Raw genomic sequence first — 16,063 nt, 5'->3', positions numbered from 1 at the left:
TACATTGTATGCTAATCACGATAGAGCCCTGCCCGTCAAAACATTACGGTCGACTCCGCCTAAGCAATCATGAACACGCCACAACCCTATTCCTTGCCCCTCCATCCTTGTCCGCTGGGTGGTGTCTTTGCTAGTCCAGTGCAACCCCGATAGGGACGATGGTTGTTAGACCAATTGCTTAAGGTAGGGGATACGTAATATGATGGATGGGGTATAGTCCAGTAACATTTCAACGGTTCCCTAACTTCCCTATCCTTGATCAGTCCTGACGCCATCTCCACTTCTTCGAAAATGGACTGGGGCCCCCTCTCTAACGTACGGTACCATTACAATTCCCAGGGGAAGTTCCGCTGCCACCACGATGTCTTCTTCTCCTTTTCTTGATCAATTCCTTGTGTCTGCCGTTGTTTGTTCTTTTCCCATCTCCCGTCTTCTTGATCGCCTGAACGTCCGTCAGATCCCACCATGGCTCTTCTCGTGCTCATCGCGGGCCTCGTGCTCGCGGGCCTCCTCGCCCGCGAGTTTTATAGCTGGTACCGTCTCTCGCACGTCCCCGGCCCGTTCTGGAACTCCGTTACGGGTTGGGCTATGGCGCGGACCGCCCTCAAGGGGAGTGTCCACGAGTCTTACATGGAACTCGAGGCCGAGTTCGGTATGTCTCTCTCAGTGCATCATCTTTGAAGTTTGCGCGACATGGTGCATGTTGCATCATCCGCTCACTCACGTCCTACAGGGCCCTTGGTCCGCATTTCGCCCAACACCGTCATGTTTAGTGATGGGGACACGCTGCGGAAAATCGCCGCCGTGCGGAGCAAGTACACCAAGGGTGAATGGTATGTGGTGGGAAGGACAACGCCTGGCGAGGACCATCTCTTCTCCATGCGCGACGAGGAGAAGCGCAAGCATCTGAAGAGCAAGATGGGACCTGGTGTGAGTATTTTTTTTTTTCTTTTCTTTCTCTTTCTCTTTCTCTTTCTTTTTCTTCCCATCTCTCGCGCCTTACACTCAACCCCCGACAGTACTCCGGCCACGAGAATGGCGGATTCGAGGATGGCATCGACAGGAACATCGCCGCCTTCGTCAACCTCATCGAATCGAAATACATCTCCACCGCAACCGACTACCGGCCCATCGATATGGCTAGCGCCGCTACCTACTTTGCCCTCGACGTCATCAGCGAGCTGGGCTTCGGCACTCCGTACGGTTTCCTGAAGGAAGACCGCGACCTTTACCAATACGTCCAGACCAAGGACGCTTTCTTCCCCGTCATGATCACCATGATGAACGTACCTTTTCTTGCCAAACTCATGCACAACTGGCCTCTCAATCTCGGCTTGCCCAAGTCGGGCGACCAAGCCGGGTTCGGTGCTCTTATGGGGTGGGTTACCGGACCCCCTATTCAATTCTTTTTTTGAATTTCTTTTTTGAGACTCTGAGCATACTAAGACCAAACAAAATACAGGTTTGCAAAGAATTTCGTCGACAACAGGATGAAACCCGACGCAAAGCCAGGACGGGACATGATCCAGTCGTTCATCAACGCAGGCTTGAGCCGCGATGAACTGACGCAGGAGGTTTACGTTGAAACGTACGTCCATCTCATACAGAGCGACCCCCCAACACACCTAACCCTTCTTCTTCCTTTCGTCTTCCCCTTCGACTAATCTCAACACCAACAACCCTTCCAAAAAAAAACAGCATCGCCGGCTCCGACACAACCGCAACCGCAATCCGCATGACCCTCCTCTCCCTCCTCTCCAACCCAGCCGCCTTCACCGCCCTCCGCCACGAAATCGACACCGCCATCGCCTCCCACCGCATCAGCTCCCCGATCCGCGACGCCGAAGCCAAATCCCTACCCTACCTCCAAGCCGTCATCCGCGAAGCCCTGCGCCTCTACCCGCCCTCCACGGGGATCGTGAGCAAAGAGGTGCCCGCGGGCGGCGACACCATCCACGGGTACTACCTCCCCGCGGGGACGCAGGTCGGGGAGAACGTGTGCAGCATCGGGCGCGACAAAGACGTCTTCGGGCCGGACGCGCACCTGTTCCGGCCGGAGCGGTGGATCGAGGCCGCTGAGGACAAGGACGAGGAGAGGTTTAAGAATATGCTGGCTGCCGTGGACTTGGTGTTTGGGTATGGCAAGTTTTATTGTGTGGGACGGACCATTGCGCTGATGGAGTTGAATAAGGTCTTTGTTGAGGTGAGCTTTCGCTCCCCCCCCCCCCCCCCCCCCCCCCGGGGGGCTTTCCTTTCCTTTTCCTTTTCTTTTTCCTTTTCTCTGCATTTCCCTGCTGTGTCTCTACGTGCGTTCTGGTCGACCTACGTGAAATGAAACCCTTCGCTAACCGAGACAAATCTTGTGTCCTCGTCTAGCTTATCCGGAGATACGATCTTGCTATTGCAAAGCCCGAGAGACCTATGAAGCTTTTCAGCGCTGGCTTCTGGATTACCCACGAGTTTTGGCTTCGTGTGACCAAGAGGGCTGCCGGACCGTGCAGCTGAAATCCCCATGTCTAAATCAAATATCGCTTGCTACCCACTGCTTCAAGTCTGTCTATATAAAAATACAATGCCAACCCAGATGATGACCCATCCCGACTCCAGGATCCGGCCGTCAATGAGACCCATGGTCACATCCAGTCGTAAGATAGTGTACAGGAACCTCCAGTTGTTATCCACCCGCGAACGTCGTTAAAACTCAGATCGTCATGGCGTGGTAGCTCCGCTAAGCGGAGGCGCCACGGTCGACGGCTCGAGAGTAGGCGGTTCGACCTCCTCCTCCATATCCTTTGCAGAATCCTCCACAGCGGCGACATCCTTGCCGACATCCTGGCCGGCCGTCGCATCGGCCTTGGCAGGATTGCCCATGCCGATACTGTCAATCCAATGCCAGCAATGGATTTTCCCACCACCGCCACGGTCGAAGATGGCTCGGTCATTGAGGATTCCGTCATCGGAACCACTGTGTCCATTTTGTCCCTCGGCTTCGGCTTCGGCTTCGGCTTCGCCTTCACTTTCACTCTCGCTCTGGCCCGCGTTGGCCCCTGCAAGGCTGTCATCCTTATCAAACCCGACGCCGTCGATCAGATCCCCGACCCAGGTCCGAGCGACGGGAATGCCGTTCGTGCGAAGCAGCTGAAGTTGTGCGCGGAGATTCAACCGTAGAGCCCGTTCCGGCTCGACCGAGTCGAAGATGCGGCGCGTCAGCCAGGGGAACAAGAGGCCGAAATCCGACTGCGAGAGGTGGGCCGATGCCTCGACGTAGAAGAAATTCGGCTCCGGAAGGCGGACGCCGCTCGGTCGCTGGTACAGGTCGGCGGTGACGACCTGAGCGGACGGGTCCGGGCACAGCACACGGGCGGTGACGTGGAGGTGCTCGGTCCACTTGTAGAAGGCGTCCGACTCGACGGCCAGGAGGGCCTTGCCGCCTGGTGCGGTGGGAACGTCGGCGTAGGCGGGGAGGGGCAGGTCGAAGAGAGCGGCCGAGTTGGGTGCGAGCAAGGGGAAGCACCACATGTCGAGAAGCATGGTCACGTTACGCTCAGTGACTTGGTTGCAGAGTTCGGAGTCCCGGCGCGGGGTGAAGAGGGGCTTGTCCATAGCGTCCAAGGCGGGGGAACCGGCGTAGTAGGTGCTCTTCAGGAATTGGACGACGGAGGCGGCGCCGAAGCTGTGGCCGGCGAAGATGATGCTCCCGGGCTCGTGTACGTGGAGGCGGTTCGCCAGGTGGGACAGGGTCGGGGTGGACTTGTTCAGGTTCGAGAGAGGGTGGCGACGGTCGTCGATGGAGAGGACGGCGGCGTGGACGAGGCCCAGTTCCCAGAGGCGGATGCGCTGCTGTTCTTCGCGGGCCTCGTAAATCTCGGGCTTTACCTCGTGCGATATTCGGTTGTAGGGGACGACACGGCTAGTGGAGCGGATGAAGTAGCGGTCCTGAGCGTCCGGAATACGGACGAAGGCGGTGACAGCGCTCCCGTCGCGGTGCTCGGGGCATATGACGACGATGCCGTGGGAGGCAAGAGAGCCGGCGAAGAAAGAGTAGGTGTTGCGGTTGCCGCCTAGGCCGTGGGAGAAGATCATGGTGGGCCATCGGGCATTCGGAGTGTTGGGTTCGAGAAGATTGGCATTCTTGTGGACGGGGATGGTGGTGTAATGGAGGTGTCGAGGAAGAAAGCTGTGCGGGAAAGGCGAGTTAGTGGCAGGCAAGCCTTAGGACTACCCTTCATTGCCTTCACGACAAGGGACAGACGCACGAGATGATGTCGGCCAGCAATGGGCGGAGACCGAGGAACTGAGTGTAGGCAGAGACATGATTCCTTTGCGGGGCGGGGAGCCAACTGATGTTGCTGCCGTTGGCATCCGGAGTGGCGGGATAGTAGATTCGAAATTGGACGGTGTGGATGTCCTGGGCGTTTTCGGGCACCGGACTGGGAGAGTCGAGCTCGGAGACGGGGATTTCGACGTCGACGGTGCCGACTTTGTGAGGGCCCGCATAGCTGGGGAAGGCAGGGATTGGGTTGAAGCGCGACAGGTAGGCACCGAGTTTGGAAGACGCGCTCGGCTGTTGCTCTGGGAGCGTCATGGTCGGTGTTGTCGTCCCGCCGATGTGGTGGTATACCGTATGTGGAATGGTGTGTCTGTCGGCGTGGTTGTAGTTGATGACGTAGAGATTGAATCGAGTAATTGAACTAGAGACGAAGATTATCCTTCTTTTCGTTTGCGTTTGCGAATTGTGTATTGCCTATCTCGCCGGAGAAGCCAAAGAAAGAAAGAAGAAAGAATTAATCGATCGAGTGGTGATCAGATCTGAGCGAGCGCGGTGGGTGCAACTGGGACGAACCGCAGCGTGCACGACGGAAGAGAGGCCCAATATTCAGTTGATTAAGCATCAGGGTCGCAAATGACAGGCAGGGAGGATTTGTGTCGTATATGGGCGCTGGATAGAGAGAATTGATGAAACGAAGAGAGATTGTAGGAAGAAAGGAGGAAACAGAGTGGCGGTTAGGGGAAAGCCTAGAATCGCCAAGTACCTTATGGGAGGAAGAATGGGAATGGCTTCATGCCGCCGCTTTCACATGGAAAAAGGAAGGACTAACCCAAGTCACTGTCGCTGTGCCCCGTAATTTGCAGTCGAGACCCCAATACCCACTTTTCCAGCCAAACTTGCGTTTCGACGCCTTCTTGACGTATTCGTAGAAGTACTGAGTACCTCTTAATGAGTTCTTTTCCAGTTACTCTGCGGTATGGAATACTTCAGAGATTTCATTGTACCTACCGTAAGGTACCTACTTCATAAGGTACCTTACGTCACCACGTAATATGTAGGAGATCTAAATCTCGCCACAGATGAGGTCCCGTACTGGTACCTACCTTGGGCAATCGAAGTTCAGCAGCCTTGGCAGTCGGACAAAGCCGAAGTCAAGAAATGCACATCAGGAAGACGAAAAGACCAAAAGAACGGGTTCCCAAAATTCGGGCCCTACGATGTAATTTGTGTCCGTTGCGAGATGGACACGCGACAGACACAGTTTAGCCAGGGGGTTAGTCACTGCTGTGTCGTCATAGTAAGGTACGTACGGAGTACAGAGGACAAAGTATTGCGACTCCGTACTGTGACCCCCGACTCACATCCAGGAGATTTTGTTCCCAAATCTGTGTCTGGCCACTTAAGGTAATTACTAATAATAATAATTCCTCCTCCGTGCCTAAAACAGCTCCTTCAACACACCGTCCGGTGAACCACGCGTATGATGGATCAGCGCCGGCCAGGCGATTAAATCCGCCAGAAGAGTGATACCCACACAACAAGTCATCGATGCATTCAAAATTGGGATTCTTCGTGGTCAACTATGTGCAAATATCGCACGTAGCTACTAGTTATGTCTCCCCCCCCCCGATATGCACACAGACCCGACCATCCCCCTTACAAAAGGCACTCATCAGTAGGCTCGGGGACCTCACTGCTAGTAGGGGCAGGGGTAGGGGTAGGCAGGCAAGAGCAAGCCGAGCTAACCCTCGAAATCACGTTCGTCTGGCACGCCTGGGCCGCATACTCGGGAACAACAGCCACATCCGCCACGAACGTCTTGGTGAATTCGCCGCAGAACTCCTGGCTCTCCTCCAGACGGCCCTCGATATGGCTAGCCCGCATAGCGCGCAGGCAGTTATCCGCACTGCACGAGTTCGGCTTGCAGCTCTCGCGCTTAGTCATCTTGACAAGGTACCCGCCGCGCTCGATCGTGTTAATAAAGACAAAGCCGGACGGGAACATAGCGTACGAGGACCACGAGCCGGAAAACTCGATAATACCGCCGCCGGGCAGGTCGTCGTCCTCGGGGTAGATATCGAAGTAGGCAATCTCGCACACGCCGTTACCTGTGGGGTCCTCCGGCACCGACGAGATATCGTACACGCGCAGGCCGGCCGCGTAGTTGGACTGGAAGATCAGGTCGCCGACGACGTACTGGTTGTGGTCGATAGACTTGACCGTGCCCTTGTATAAGCCGGTCTGCTTCGGGTTCTCCAGCGAGCGGATGTCCCAGATGTAGGTCACGGGGTAGCCGTCGCCGGCGGGACCCGACTTGTCGACCTCGTCGTATTCGTCGTCCATGAACAGCCACTCCTGCCAGTTGAGGTCGTTGACCCAGCCCTGGTGGGTGTACTCGGCTCCCTCGTAGGAGGTGCGCGAGATGATCTTGGTGTCGCTCTTGTCGGTCACGTCGTAGCTGTCACGGACGTTAGTTTGATAGTTTCAATTTGATTCTCCCCCTGTTGCGGGACAGCGAGGACTCTGTAAAAGTGGGCGAGCCCCCCCCCCCCCCAAAAAAAAAAGAAAGAAAGAAAGAAAGAAAAGGAAAAACGTACATGGTAAGGGTGTCCTCGTTATAGCCGTAGCAAATGTCACGGCCAAAGTACTTCTCGTCAGGGCCGCGGTAGATCAGGCATTGGGCCTAGTATTTTCACTTTTTGTTAGACGGCGAAACCTCCCTCACAATGCACGCAGCACACCATGACAAAGAAAGGCTTGTTTCCGAAAGCACTCACATCGTGGACATAACCATCCTTGCCATCGCAGCCCAGGGGAACGGGATTGGAAGGGTCCTCCAAGCTGAAGAAGTAAAGACCACCCATGCAACCCTGGTTGCGAGGCGTGACGCCGACGGCGGCGGCGTAGTTGGCCTCCTCGTTCACGACCACGTTGTGGCTGCGGCCCAGCGGGAGCGTCTCGATGAAGTGGCCCGTCAGGTCCTTGTCGTTGTCGAAGGTGACGGGCGCCTCGGCGGGGTCGATGTCCAGGAGCTTCCGCATGTCGAAGATCTGCACGCCGTGGTCGGCGAGCTCGCTGCCGATGAGCATGTAGTGCCTGTAGGGGCGGATCTCGGTCCAGTAGGCGCGGTCGCTGACGGGGGAGTATTTCGGGCTTTGGAATGGACAGTGAGTGTCAGTTGGGGCTCGGACAGATAGCACTTGGCAGTGAGGGGCGGTGTGGCGGGATGGGCCCTTGTTCGAGTTGAAAAAAAAAAGAGGATCTCCTTCACACAGCTTCAGGTTGGGGGATAACGAGATCAAAGACGACGTACAGGAAGCCCAGATGCAACATGCGACCCTCGGGCAGGATTTCGATCATGGCGCAGCCATCGTACATGCCGCTGACTATACAACACCGGTTAGCTTGGCGCGAAACGATCGATCATCCCCAGCGCTCGGATCCGGGGACACGGATGTTCAGTACGCACCAATAAACTCGCGGCCCGACTCGGGGTCGGTCCAGCCCCAGCTGGAGCTACCGCTCTTGCCACGGTACTCGGTGTTGGGCGAGCCGAGGGTGGCATGGTTGATGAAGTCGTACAGGTCGATCTGTGAGATAGTTTTGCGTTCGGGTCAGGCACGTGTACGGCGTGAGGAGAAAAGACCGAACATGAACCGGGGGTAGCCTATAACTCACGTTCCTGCACTTGAACTTGTGTAGAGGGTCGCCAGGGACGGCCTCAGCGTAGCCGTTGACGCACTTGGTGTAGCTGAGACGGGGCCAGTGGGAGGAGTTCATCAGGCCAACCTCTTCCTCGGCGTGCCAGTGGGCCTAATGCAGAGAAGAAGAAAAAAGTCAGACACAGTGCACCCTTTTTTGTTTTCTTTCACACCTCTGTCCATGTATGGGTTCGGTAGGTAGAGAAACAGAGAAACATACAATCTTCTCGGCCATGATCTCCTCATGGCGAACACCCGAGTCGAAGAGCTCGGCAGCGCGAGCTTCATCGACGGCCATCTCGCTACCGAGGACGGAGGCGGCCATCAGGGCCATGGCGGCCCCGGACTTGGTAGTGAAGTGCATGATGGGCGAGTGTGATTGTCCCGGGGAATGGTGGGACGGTGTTGAGAAAGAGGTGAAACGGACAGGGCGATCTGGGTAGCACGACCAAAGATCACTGATCACCTTCTGCGAGCTCGGAGGATAGGAGAGAAGATGCAGCGGAGAGGGACGTTGGTATTTATCTGTGATCAGCACGAGCCGGGGCTGCAGTGGGGCGGGTTGTAATGATAATGAGACAACAAGGTCCCGCAGGAACCCGACGTATTGGTCTTGCAGGGGAGGAGGGTGTGGACTGTGGTGGCCTACAGTCCTACAACGTACTCTACCCTCACCGCGGCACCAGCCTCCATCACATGGTGGGTTGATGGGTGGAAACTGGAGTCCACAAAATTCTCATTGGCCTTCAACGCTGGGTTCGCAGGCAAACTAAGAGGAGGGGCAAAGGAAGCTATGAGAGGGAGGGCAAGTAATTAGCAGAATAATGGGGATGGAGCCATGGGCCCTGGATAGTAGCTTTGGACCACTTGGTCGGCCTTCCTGGAATAGGCAGGAAAGGGACCCTCTTGGGCAGGTCGGGAGGTCGTGAGGAATGTCAGCAAACCCCAATGCTTGTCACCTGTGTCTCTGTCCTTGATACGAAGAGAGACGGAGGACAGCATGGCAAAGAGGGAGTGTCCGGGGTCCAAGCTAGGGCGACGAATAAAACCGAGTGATACTGAAGGTTCGGAAGACTGTGGGGACGTGAGTGCCGGGGTGTTGATAAACGGCAGTGGAAATAAAGGCCCGATGAGGAAGGAGGCTCGGGTTTGCGGGTTGAGCCAAGAGAAGCCAAGACGCCTAGAAACGTCCCCCATCAAGTCATCAAGTGGGCGCGTCGAGCTTCTGTCGAGCTTCTGTCGAGCTTCGCCTCCCAAGGCCGTAGAAATCAAGCCAGCCCAAGCTCAGCCCTGGGGATGCGGCGGCGACGACGACGACGACCCGGACAACCGGCGGCTTAACGTTGTACAGCCGGATTGCGGTATTGACGAGCTGATGTCGGCGGCGGATTGACTTGTTCTCGAATTGCGGGGTGGATGGGATTATGTGTTACCTAGTAACCTGCTCCCTTTGGAAAGGCTCGCTAAAGACTCTCCATGGAGGTTGAGTGCCTATCCTGTGGTATCGGTGGTATCAAGAGTCGCTAGACTGATTATGGATGATTTGAGGATTCTGGAGATGTGTTTTCTTCATTTGGACATGACTCGGCTGCCAGTTCTAGCGTCTTTGGTCGATAATCGAGATGATCATGCCTTTATTGTGAAAGCGGCCACGATATTTGTGGCCACGATATCTCCTAGGATGGACCGCAGACCTGTGACCTGTCTGCCTCTTGGTCGTCGAATCTTATCACGCTTTCCTTGGCGTATGACCCAGATCAGATTGAACGATGTCTTCTCGTGCACCCGGTCGACCTAGGGAGATAGGATGGTGGTGGTGATGAATCTGATGATAATGCTGAGAGAAACGCGCCTTGATTGTACTGGTCGGTGATGGTGGGAAAGAAAGGGAAATGGTAGGTGGAGGCTTACGTACTTTGCTTACATAGCCTAAAACCTACTCCGCACAAAGAGACATTGAAAATACTTCGCGAAACACAACAAAGAAAAACGACACGTGACTTCGCGTGGAATGCGTGTGTCCATGAGTAAGGTACCTAGAGGTCCTCCCTTTGTCTTCAGCACCTGTTTCTTGTTCAGCAATGGTTTATGCCGTATCGTCTTCCATGTATTTCCTCTTTCTTTCCGACAAACTACCATGAACACCATAACCCAACCACGGCAATGCTTGACACGACAACTAGGTCCGGATCCATCGCCGAGGGCGATAATTGTGCGCCCAATAAGGCCCGAGATAGTCAAGAGATACTGGCCAAGTACATGGTTCAGTTTGGCGTTGGCATGGTGCGTCTCCTCGTTTCTTCATTCCCCCATTCCCCCATTCCCCTTTGATTGCTTTTTCTCCTGTCCTCGGCTGCCCTTACGCTCTCCTCAATCCTTCGTCTGCCATCTCTTTGACCCCGCGTCCCGTGGCGTTGTTGCTGTGGCGCTCGCCTGCCCCGCCACACCGCGCTAACCCTTGTTGACTTTCTCGACTATCTCGACCATCCCTGTAGACTTTCAGCTTCTCGAGTCGCGACGAAGAAGACGAAGAAGACGATTCCTCCCAAAGTAGCTCCGTTGCTGCGCCATCTCAAGTTTCCGCCACGAAGATAGCGGCCATCGACAAATCCGTACCAGCCGTGCAATTGTCGACTCCACCAACCACCTCTTCGAAATCTCGCAAACGAAATACAGCGGTACGTCGTATACTACAGCCTTCGGGCTCGCGCCGGCAGCAAGCAAGTAGCCGTCATTGTCATCTATGCATAGACCAAGCTGACCCAGGCAGAACCAGGGCCGAACCCCTACGACGAATCATTCTCTCCCACAAGGCTCCGAGTCCGAGTCCCGTACCGCTTCCGACAAGCTCCAACCTACTTCTTCGTTCGAGGCAACCGTCGAAGCGGAGTCTTCATTGCATACAATCTCCCACCCTCAGAATCTCGCGCCGGATCGTCCCAATCCCTCCCGTCGCAAGAACAAGAAACACAGCCACAGCCACCATGCGGTAACTCCTCAGCCGAAGAGGCCCGCCGCGCAACACCCACGTCTACCGACTACATCTCATGCCTTCCTTCCGCAATCCTCCGCCCTACCCAATAATCCCAACATGGACGCATCACAGTCGTCCCCGACGCAAGAAAACGACGAGCGGGATTATCGAGAGCATTACGAGCCTGCATCGCCCTTGCCCCGTAGCCCACGCTCTACGACGTCAGATCCAGAAGCCGAACATCAACACGAGACGCTTGATGAGAATGATACCGGGGCAGTCAACTTTGGAAGCCTGAGCCACCACGCTCACACCACCGATACCCAGGTCACTCACGTCACCCACGTCACTCACATCATGCCCGTCACTCAGGTTACCCAGGACTCGTCACCGCTAGCCGATGGCCCTGGCCCTCTGAACACGCGAGGCGCTTGGCGGACGCGTCAGTCTAGCTCCCAACAGCAGTCGTCGCTCGTGAGGCCGGAGGGTGCAGGTGCTGGTGCTGGTGCTGGTGCTGGTGCAGGAGGCCAAACCCCCTTTCGGAACACACAATGGGCCCGGGCCCCCGAGACGCCCGCACCGCCCTTGAACCCGTTCGCCGGCCATCCCAAGCTAGGAGGACAGGCCTTGGCTGCTTCCCAGCTTTTCGGCCAAACCCCGACCCTGTCATCGGCCGTCAAAATAGGGTTGAGCCCCACCTCCTCCCGGCCCTCGCCGAACATACCATTCCAGAACACCATATCTCCCAACTTCGTCGAGACCTCTCCTCTCAAACGCGATTTCAACATAACCTCCCCTACCGTAGGCCCCACGTCGAGCCCCCGAATCATGGGCGGCGAGGGACCCAGTCGGTCCTCTCCCAGCGAGGAGACTCCCGTTCCCAGTCGCTGGCCGCAGGGCCGTTCTCTATCCGAAACGCCCCGGGAAGCGACAAGCAAGGCTTTTCGTCGCCGCCCAGAACCGATGGATCATTACGAGTCTATGCGAACGTCCCAGGCGCGCAGATTAAGCAGCGACGACTTGCCCGCCCCACAGAGCTGGGACGAAGACGATGACGACGCTCTGAATGCCATGGCAAAGAGGAGACGAGCAAACATGAAGAAAGAGGCGGCAATGAAGGAACTCGCCAGCATCAGCGTTCGTCGACCTTCATCGCGTGGCGACGGTGACTTGACTTCTTCAACTACACGCAAAGGAAGGCCCAGAAAACGTCGGCGCCTCACAGCTGAGCATGTTGTCCATGTCCCGCCTCAGGAGGCAGCACCAGCACCAGCTGCAGAAGATCAGGATGACATGTCGACAATAGCAGACTCGCAGGACCCACCACCGCCTCCATCGAAGGCCTCCGCGCCGGAGCCATCGCCGCCCGGATCGCCAACTCTCGAGGGCCCTGTCGATCCTGTTTCCAGCCATGGCGTGGTCGTCAATAGCACAGAGCAGACGGCCGAGACGGAAGGTGAGCCCGAAATGGGCGACATCCTAGAAAACAGCTCCAAGCCAAGAGACACAATCCCGGAGACCAGCCCCGCGCCTCAGCCTAAGCCATCTAACAGCACAGCAGCGTCAAGACCAACTTCAGAGGCACCTGAACCTTCGCAACCTCAACCACTTCGACGATCCAATCGTAAATCGATTCCGTCGGTCAAGGCCACGTCTCTCATATTGGACAGCAAGGGCACCGTTGCATCCGACAGCGAAAGAAACGCGGGCGCAAAGAGGACAAGCACACAGCCACTGGCCCCAGACTTGGACCCATCAGGGGCTGAGGAGGTCCAGGAGGTTCGGGAAGCCGGCTTGCCCTTGCCTTCCGATCCCTCTGTGGTCCTAGAGTCAAGCCCACATCCGACGTATATAGTCTCCCGCGATTTACCGTCGTCGCCGCCTCCATGTACTACGCAGGCCATTGCGAAGCTCGGTCCCAATCATCGCGCCACGAGGTCAACAACAAAAGGCCCCTCGACGCCTGTGGCCCCCTCGTCCACGGCACCGGCAGTACTCCCCGGATCGACTTCGACCTTGAGCGCCCTTTCCGTGACGCCGGCGTTGTCCTCTACAACGACACCTGCTACGCAGGAAGAAGAAGCCGATGGGGAACCACAATCATCGCCTGCAAAAACCAACGGTCGACGCCGAAATGAGCCTGTGCTCCCACGACTCAAGACCGGGTCGGCCGTTTTGAACCTACGCATGACTAGGCGTACGAGGAACACTCGACGCTCGCTCCGACTCGACTCCGCCTCTACGGACGAACTGGCGGGTTCGCCATCTGCCTTGGGTTTTGAGAGGAGCATATCCCGACCGCCCAGGGCGAGCTTCCGCGCCAGTACTCGAGGCCAGCATATGACGACACAACTACGAAAGGATGCCGGGCCGGACACGAAGACATTGTTCGCCGGCATGGCGTTTGCCGTCTCCTTTCAACTGAAGAGGCCGGGGGAAACCGCGGACCAGTACAACCAACGGCTCGCGCAGAGCCAGGAGATCGAAAAAAAGATCCAGGAGGCGGGCGGGCATCTCCTGTCGGACGGCTTCGACGAGCTGTTCCAGCCCACGGCGCTGCACACCGTGGCCCTGCACCCCCGAGAGGCCGGCGGCGAGGCGGGCGAAACGCGGGCGACGCTCACACTGACGGCGGCGGCGCAGTCGCTCGGCTTCACGGCCCTCGTGGCGGACGGACACTCCCGCAAGTTCAAGTACATGCAGGCGCTGGCGCTCGGGCTGCCGTGCGTCTCGGACCGGTGGGTCACCACGTGCCTGGAGAAGAAGCAGGTCGTCGACTGGATCCCCTACCTGCTCTGCGCGGGCCAGTCGGCGTTCCTCCGGGACGCGATCCGGTCGCGGTACCTCGCGCCGTATCCCGCCACCGAGGCCCGGCTCGCGGACGTCGTGGAGCGGAGGGACCGACTGCTCCGCGACAGCAGGATCCTCCTCGTGATGAAGAGGTCCCGGCAGGAGGACAGGAAGATGCCGTACGTGTTCCTGGCGCACGTGCTCGGCGCGGCGCTGTCCAGGGCGTACAGCGTGGAGGAGGCGCGGGAGATGATGCGGCGGGGCGAGGGGCGAGGGGCGCCGTTCGACTGGGTGTGGTTGGACGAGAAGACGGGGACGGAGGACGGGCTCTACGCGCAGACGCAGACGACGCGGGCGCAGGATGCGGCGGGAGTGTCGAAGAAGAGGAAGAGGGGCAGTGCCGGTTCTGCTCATGCTTCTGCTCTGCCGGTGCCGGTGCCGGAGAGAGTCCGGACTCTCAGCGACGAGCTTGTCATCCAGAGCCTCATTCTGGGGAGGATGATCGAAGACGGGGAGCTGGAGGGATAAGCCAATGCATTGTGTATAAAGGGGGATTTTGTATAATTATTGTTGGGTATGGGCCTCGGCTTAGGATGGACGGCGACTTTGGAACCAGGTTGAAGCAATGAACAATGTTCACAATACTCATCGGTGCCAGGACCGAGAGTAGGACACAGGGGTCGAGCTCCCGTCTGTCGTCGTCTTCTTCATTCCTCAACTTCCACGGATATCGGCGTCCCCTCGAACCCCATTGAGCACACGACACAACCTGTGCTCTTTACTGAATACCCCTCGGGGAAAAGAAAGTTGTGTTTATTGGTGGATTTCATATTTTTTCTTCCCGAATACGACCCAACGCGTCCAAAGGAACGTGGGACGTCTTGTTGGATTGTGTGGATCGAAATGACGAGAGGAACGTCTGCGGACCATCCGGTCCCCCACGTGCGGAGGAAAGCCCCGGCCATTGGACGGCGTCCGTGAGCCGGGCCGGCGCCGAGCTTAGAAGCGCCACCAACGCCCCGCCCGGGGGGGGGGGGGGGTTCTTATGCTTTGCTGACGACTTTCTCTAAGATATGGTCAAGTTACACACGTGGTGTTCGAGGAGGGCTTCGATTCATCAGCGGTAAACGGTGTCGAAGCTTTCCAGAAATTTAGCTATAGCTTAGTGAACATTGAAACGAACGTGGTATTGTACGCTACAGGGGTAATAGGTGGTATAGCTAGACCGACATACAGACGGATGGCGTGGGGTCCACATGAGCCCAAATATGTCGTCCTGGGCTGATGCGAGCTTCCATAAGAGGTTCGAGCTGGCTGTCTCTATACTGAGTCGTATCTGAACGTCTTGCCCTCCTCTCTACGTCCTCTTTGACGCCTGCAGCTTCCATCTTAGAGAAAGACCTTCCGAACCCGTCTCTCTTTCTCCCTGCCCCTTTTGCCTCTACCTGAGTCGGTATCGTCTATTCTCCTCCCATCATGCTGTCCAAAACCCTCCTCCGGGCCGTTCTCCCCAACCTAGTCGCCGCTGCGGCCCTCCAGACCCGCCTCGACTCGAGCTTCGACTACAGCTCCCTCAGCCTGAGGAACATCGGCAGCCGTAACACCCTGGTAAGTTCTCTTTCTCTTCCCATATCCATACGTACTCCGCCGAGTCCGCCTTGCTAACCACATGATCTTTTTCCCGTGCTTGTTCTCCTTTCTCCAGGAATGGCGCGTCTGGCTCGAGAAAGACGGCCACCCCATCTCCTTCTGGCACGACGTACCACTATACCCGGACGCGGCCAACAAGCGCATCGTCAACTTCGTAGTCGAGATCCCGCGCTGGGAAGACGGCAAGATCGAGATCCGCCGCCAGGAGCCCCTGAACCCCATCTTCCACGACGATCGCAACAGCCTCCCGCGCTTCGTCGAGAGCGTCTTCCCCCTCAAGTCGTACCCTTTCCTCTACGGCTCCATCCCGCAGACGTGGGAGTCGCCGAATTTCAATCACGATTTCACGAACGCCCCCGGCGACAACGACCCCATCGACCTCTTTGATGTTGGACAGGATGTCGGGTATATTGGCCAGGTGAAGCAGGTCAAGATTTTGGGCGCTCTGGCTCCTAATGATGGGGGGGAGACGGATTGGAAGGTGTTGGGGATTGACGTGAATGATCCCATTGCTCCTCTTGTTGATGGTACGTGGGGCTTTGGACTTTCTCGTCTTTCAACGTGGCATGTTCGCTGACGTTTTCCCGTCGAAAAAAAGACTTTGAAGATCTCGAGCTGTATCGTCCAGGCCTCCTCAAGGCCTACCGCGACTGGTTCACTGTACGTCCTTCGCCCGGA

At 57.0% G+C, this 16,063-nt stretch overlaps 5 protein-coding genes across 5 annotated transcripts in view; 2 read left to right on the top strand and 3 right to left on the bottom strand.

Moving 5' to 3' along the window:
* Nucleotides 1–465: 465 nt before the first annotated feature.
* On the top strand, nucleotides 466–2,505 carry SODALDRAFT_276460 (cytochrome P450; the record flags this gene model as incomplete). The annotated part of the gene is made up of 6 exons (XM_028608020.1): nucleotides 466–652; nucleotides 734–930; nucleotides 1,020–1,378; nucleotides 1,463–1,588; nucleotides 1,699–2,203; nucleotides 2,377–2,505. The coding sequence occupies 6 exons, from the start codon at nucleotides 466–468 to the stop codon at nucleotides 2,503–2,505; spliced, it is 1,503 nt and encodes a 500-aa protein (XP_028466751.1).
* SODALDRAFT_294091 (platelet-activating factor acetylhydrolase) lies at nucleotides 2,434–5,017 on the bottom strand. Its single transcript, XM_028608737.1, has 2 exons — nucleotides 4,257–5,017; nucleotides 2,434–4,177 (listed from the first exon to the last, which is right to left on the bottom strand). Exons 1-2 carry the CDS (start codon nucleotides 4,583–4,585, stop codon nucleotides 2,710–2,712), a joined length of 1,797 nt encoding a protein of 598 aa, XP_028466750.1. The 5' UTR covers nucleotides 4,586–5,017; the 3' UTR covers nucleotides 2,434–2,709.
* A 909-nt stretch (nucleotides 5,018–5,926) lies between these two features.
* On the bottom strand, nucleotides 5,927–8,335 carry SODALDRAFT_276544 (hypothetical protein; the record flags this gene model as incomplete). The annotated part of the gene is made up of 7 exons (XM_028608029.1): nucleotides 5,927–6,728; nucleotides 6,868–6,953; nucleotides 7,048–7,423; nucleotides 7,584–7,656; nucleotides 7,740–7,860; nucleotides 7,949–8,083; nucleotides 8,192–8,335. The coding sequence occupies 7 exons, from the start codon at nucleotides 8,333–8,335 to the stop codon at nucleotides 5,927–5,929; spliced, it is 1,737 nt and encodes a 578-aa protein (XP_028466749.1).
* A 6,045-nt stretch (nucleotides 8,336–14,380) lies between these two features.
* On the bottom strand, nucleotides 14,381–15,576 carry SODALDRAFT_378077 (hypothetical protein; the record flags this gene model as incomplete). The annotated part of the gene is made up of 4 exons (XM_028614953.1): nucleotides 14,970–15,576; nucleotides 14,826–14,874; nucleotides 14,585–14,733; nucleotides 14,381–14,448 (listed from the first exon to the last, which is right to left on the bottom strand). Exons 1-4 carry the CDS (start codon nucleotides 15,121–15,123, stop codon nucleotides 14,381–14,383), a joined length of 420 nt encoding a protein of 139 aa, XP_028466748.1. The 5' UTR covers nucleotides 15,124–15,576.
* The window catches only part of SODALDRAFT_148981 (inorganic pyrophosphatase), a 1,568-nt gene continuing 769 nt past the window's right edge, over nucleotides 15,265–16,063 (top strand). The window contains exons 1-2 of the mRNA XM_028606840.1: nucleotides 15,265–15,912; nucleotides 15,984–16,045. Coding sequence (XP_028466747.1) covers nucleotides 15,405–15,912; nucleotides 15,984–16,045 — 570 coding nt within the window. The 5' untranslated portion in view covers nucleotides 15,265–15,404. The remainder of the gene's footprint in view (nucleotides 15,913–15,983; nucleotides 16,046–16,063) is intronic.

The sequence above is a fragment of the Sodiomyces alkalinus genome (genome assembly GCF_003711515.1).
Source record: "Sodiomyces alkalinus F11 unplaced genomic scaffold SODALscaffold_4, whole genome shotgun sequence".
In the NCBI taxonomy this organism is placed as follows: Eukaryota; Fungi; Ascomycota; class Sordariomycetes; order Glomerellales; family Plectosphaerellaceae; genus Sodiomyces; species Sodiomyces alkalinus.
Note: the sequence above shows the minus strand (reverse complement) of the source record. Positions and strands in the feature narration are given on the sequence as shown.

Excerpts from the sequence above, each read along its gene's own strand:
- SODALDRAFT_294091 (XM_028608737.1), bottom strand. The coding sequence starts at position 4,585 with ATGACGCTCCCAGAGCAACAGCCGAGCGCGTCTTCCAAACTCGGTGCC. Across the intron at positions 4,178-4,256 it reads TTGCTGGCCGACATCATCTC|CTTTCTTCCTCGACACCTCC; the intron begins GTGCGTCTGTCC and ends TTTCCCGCACAG.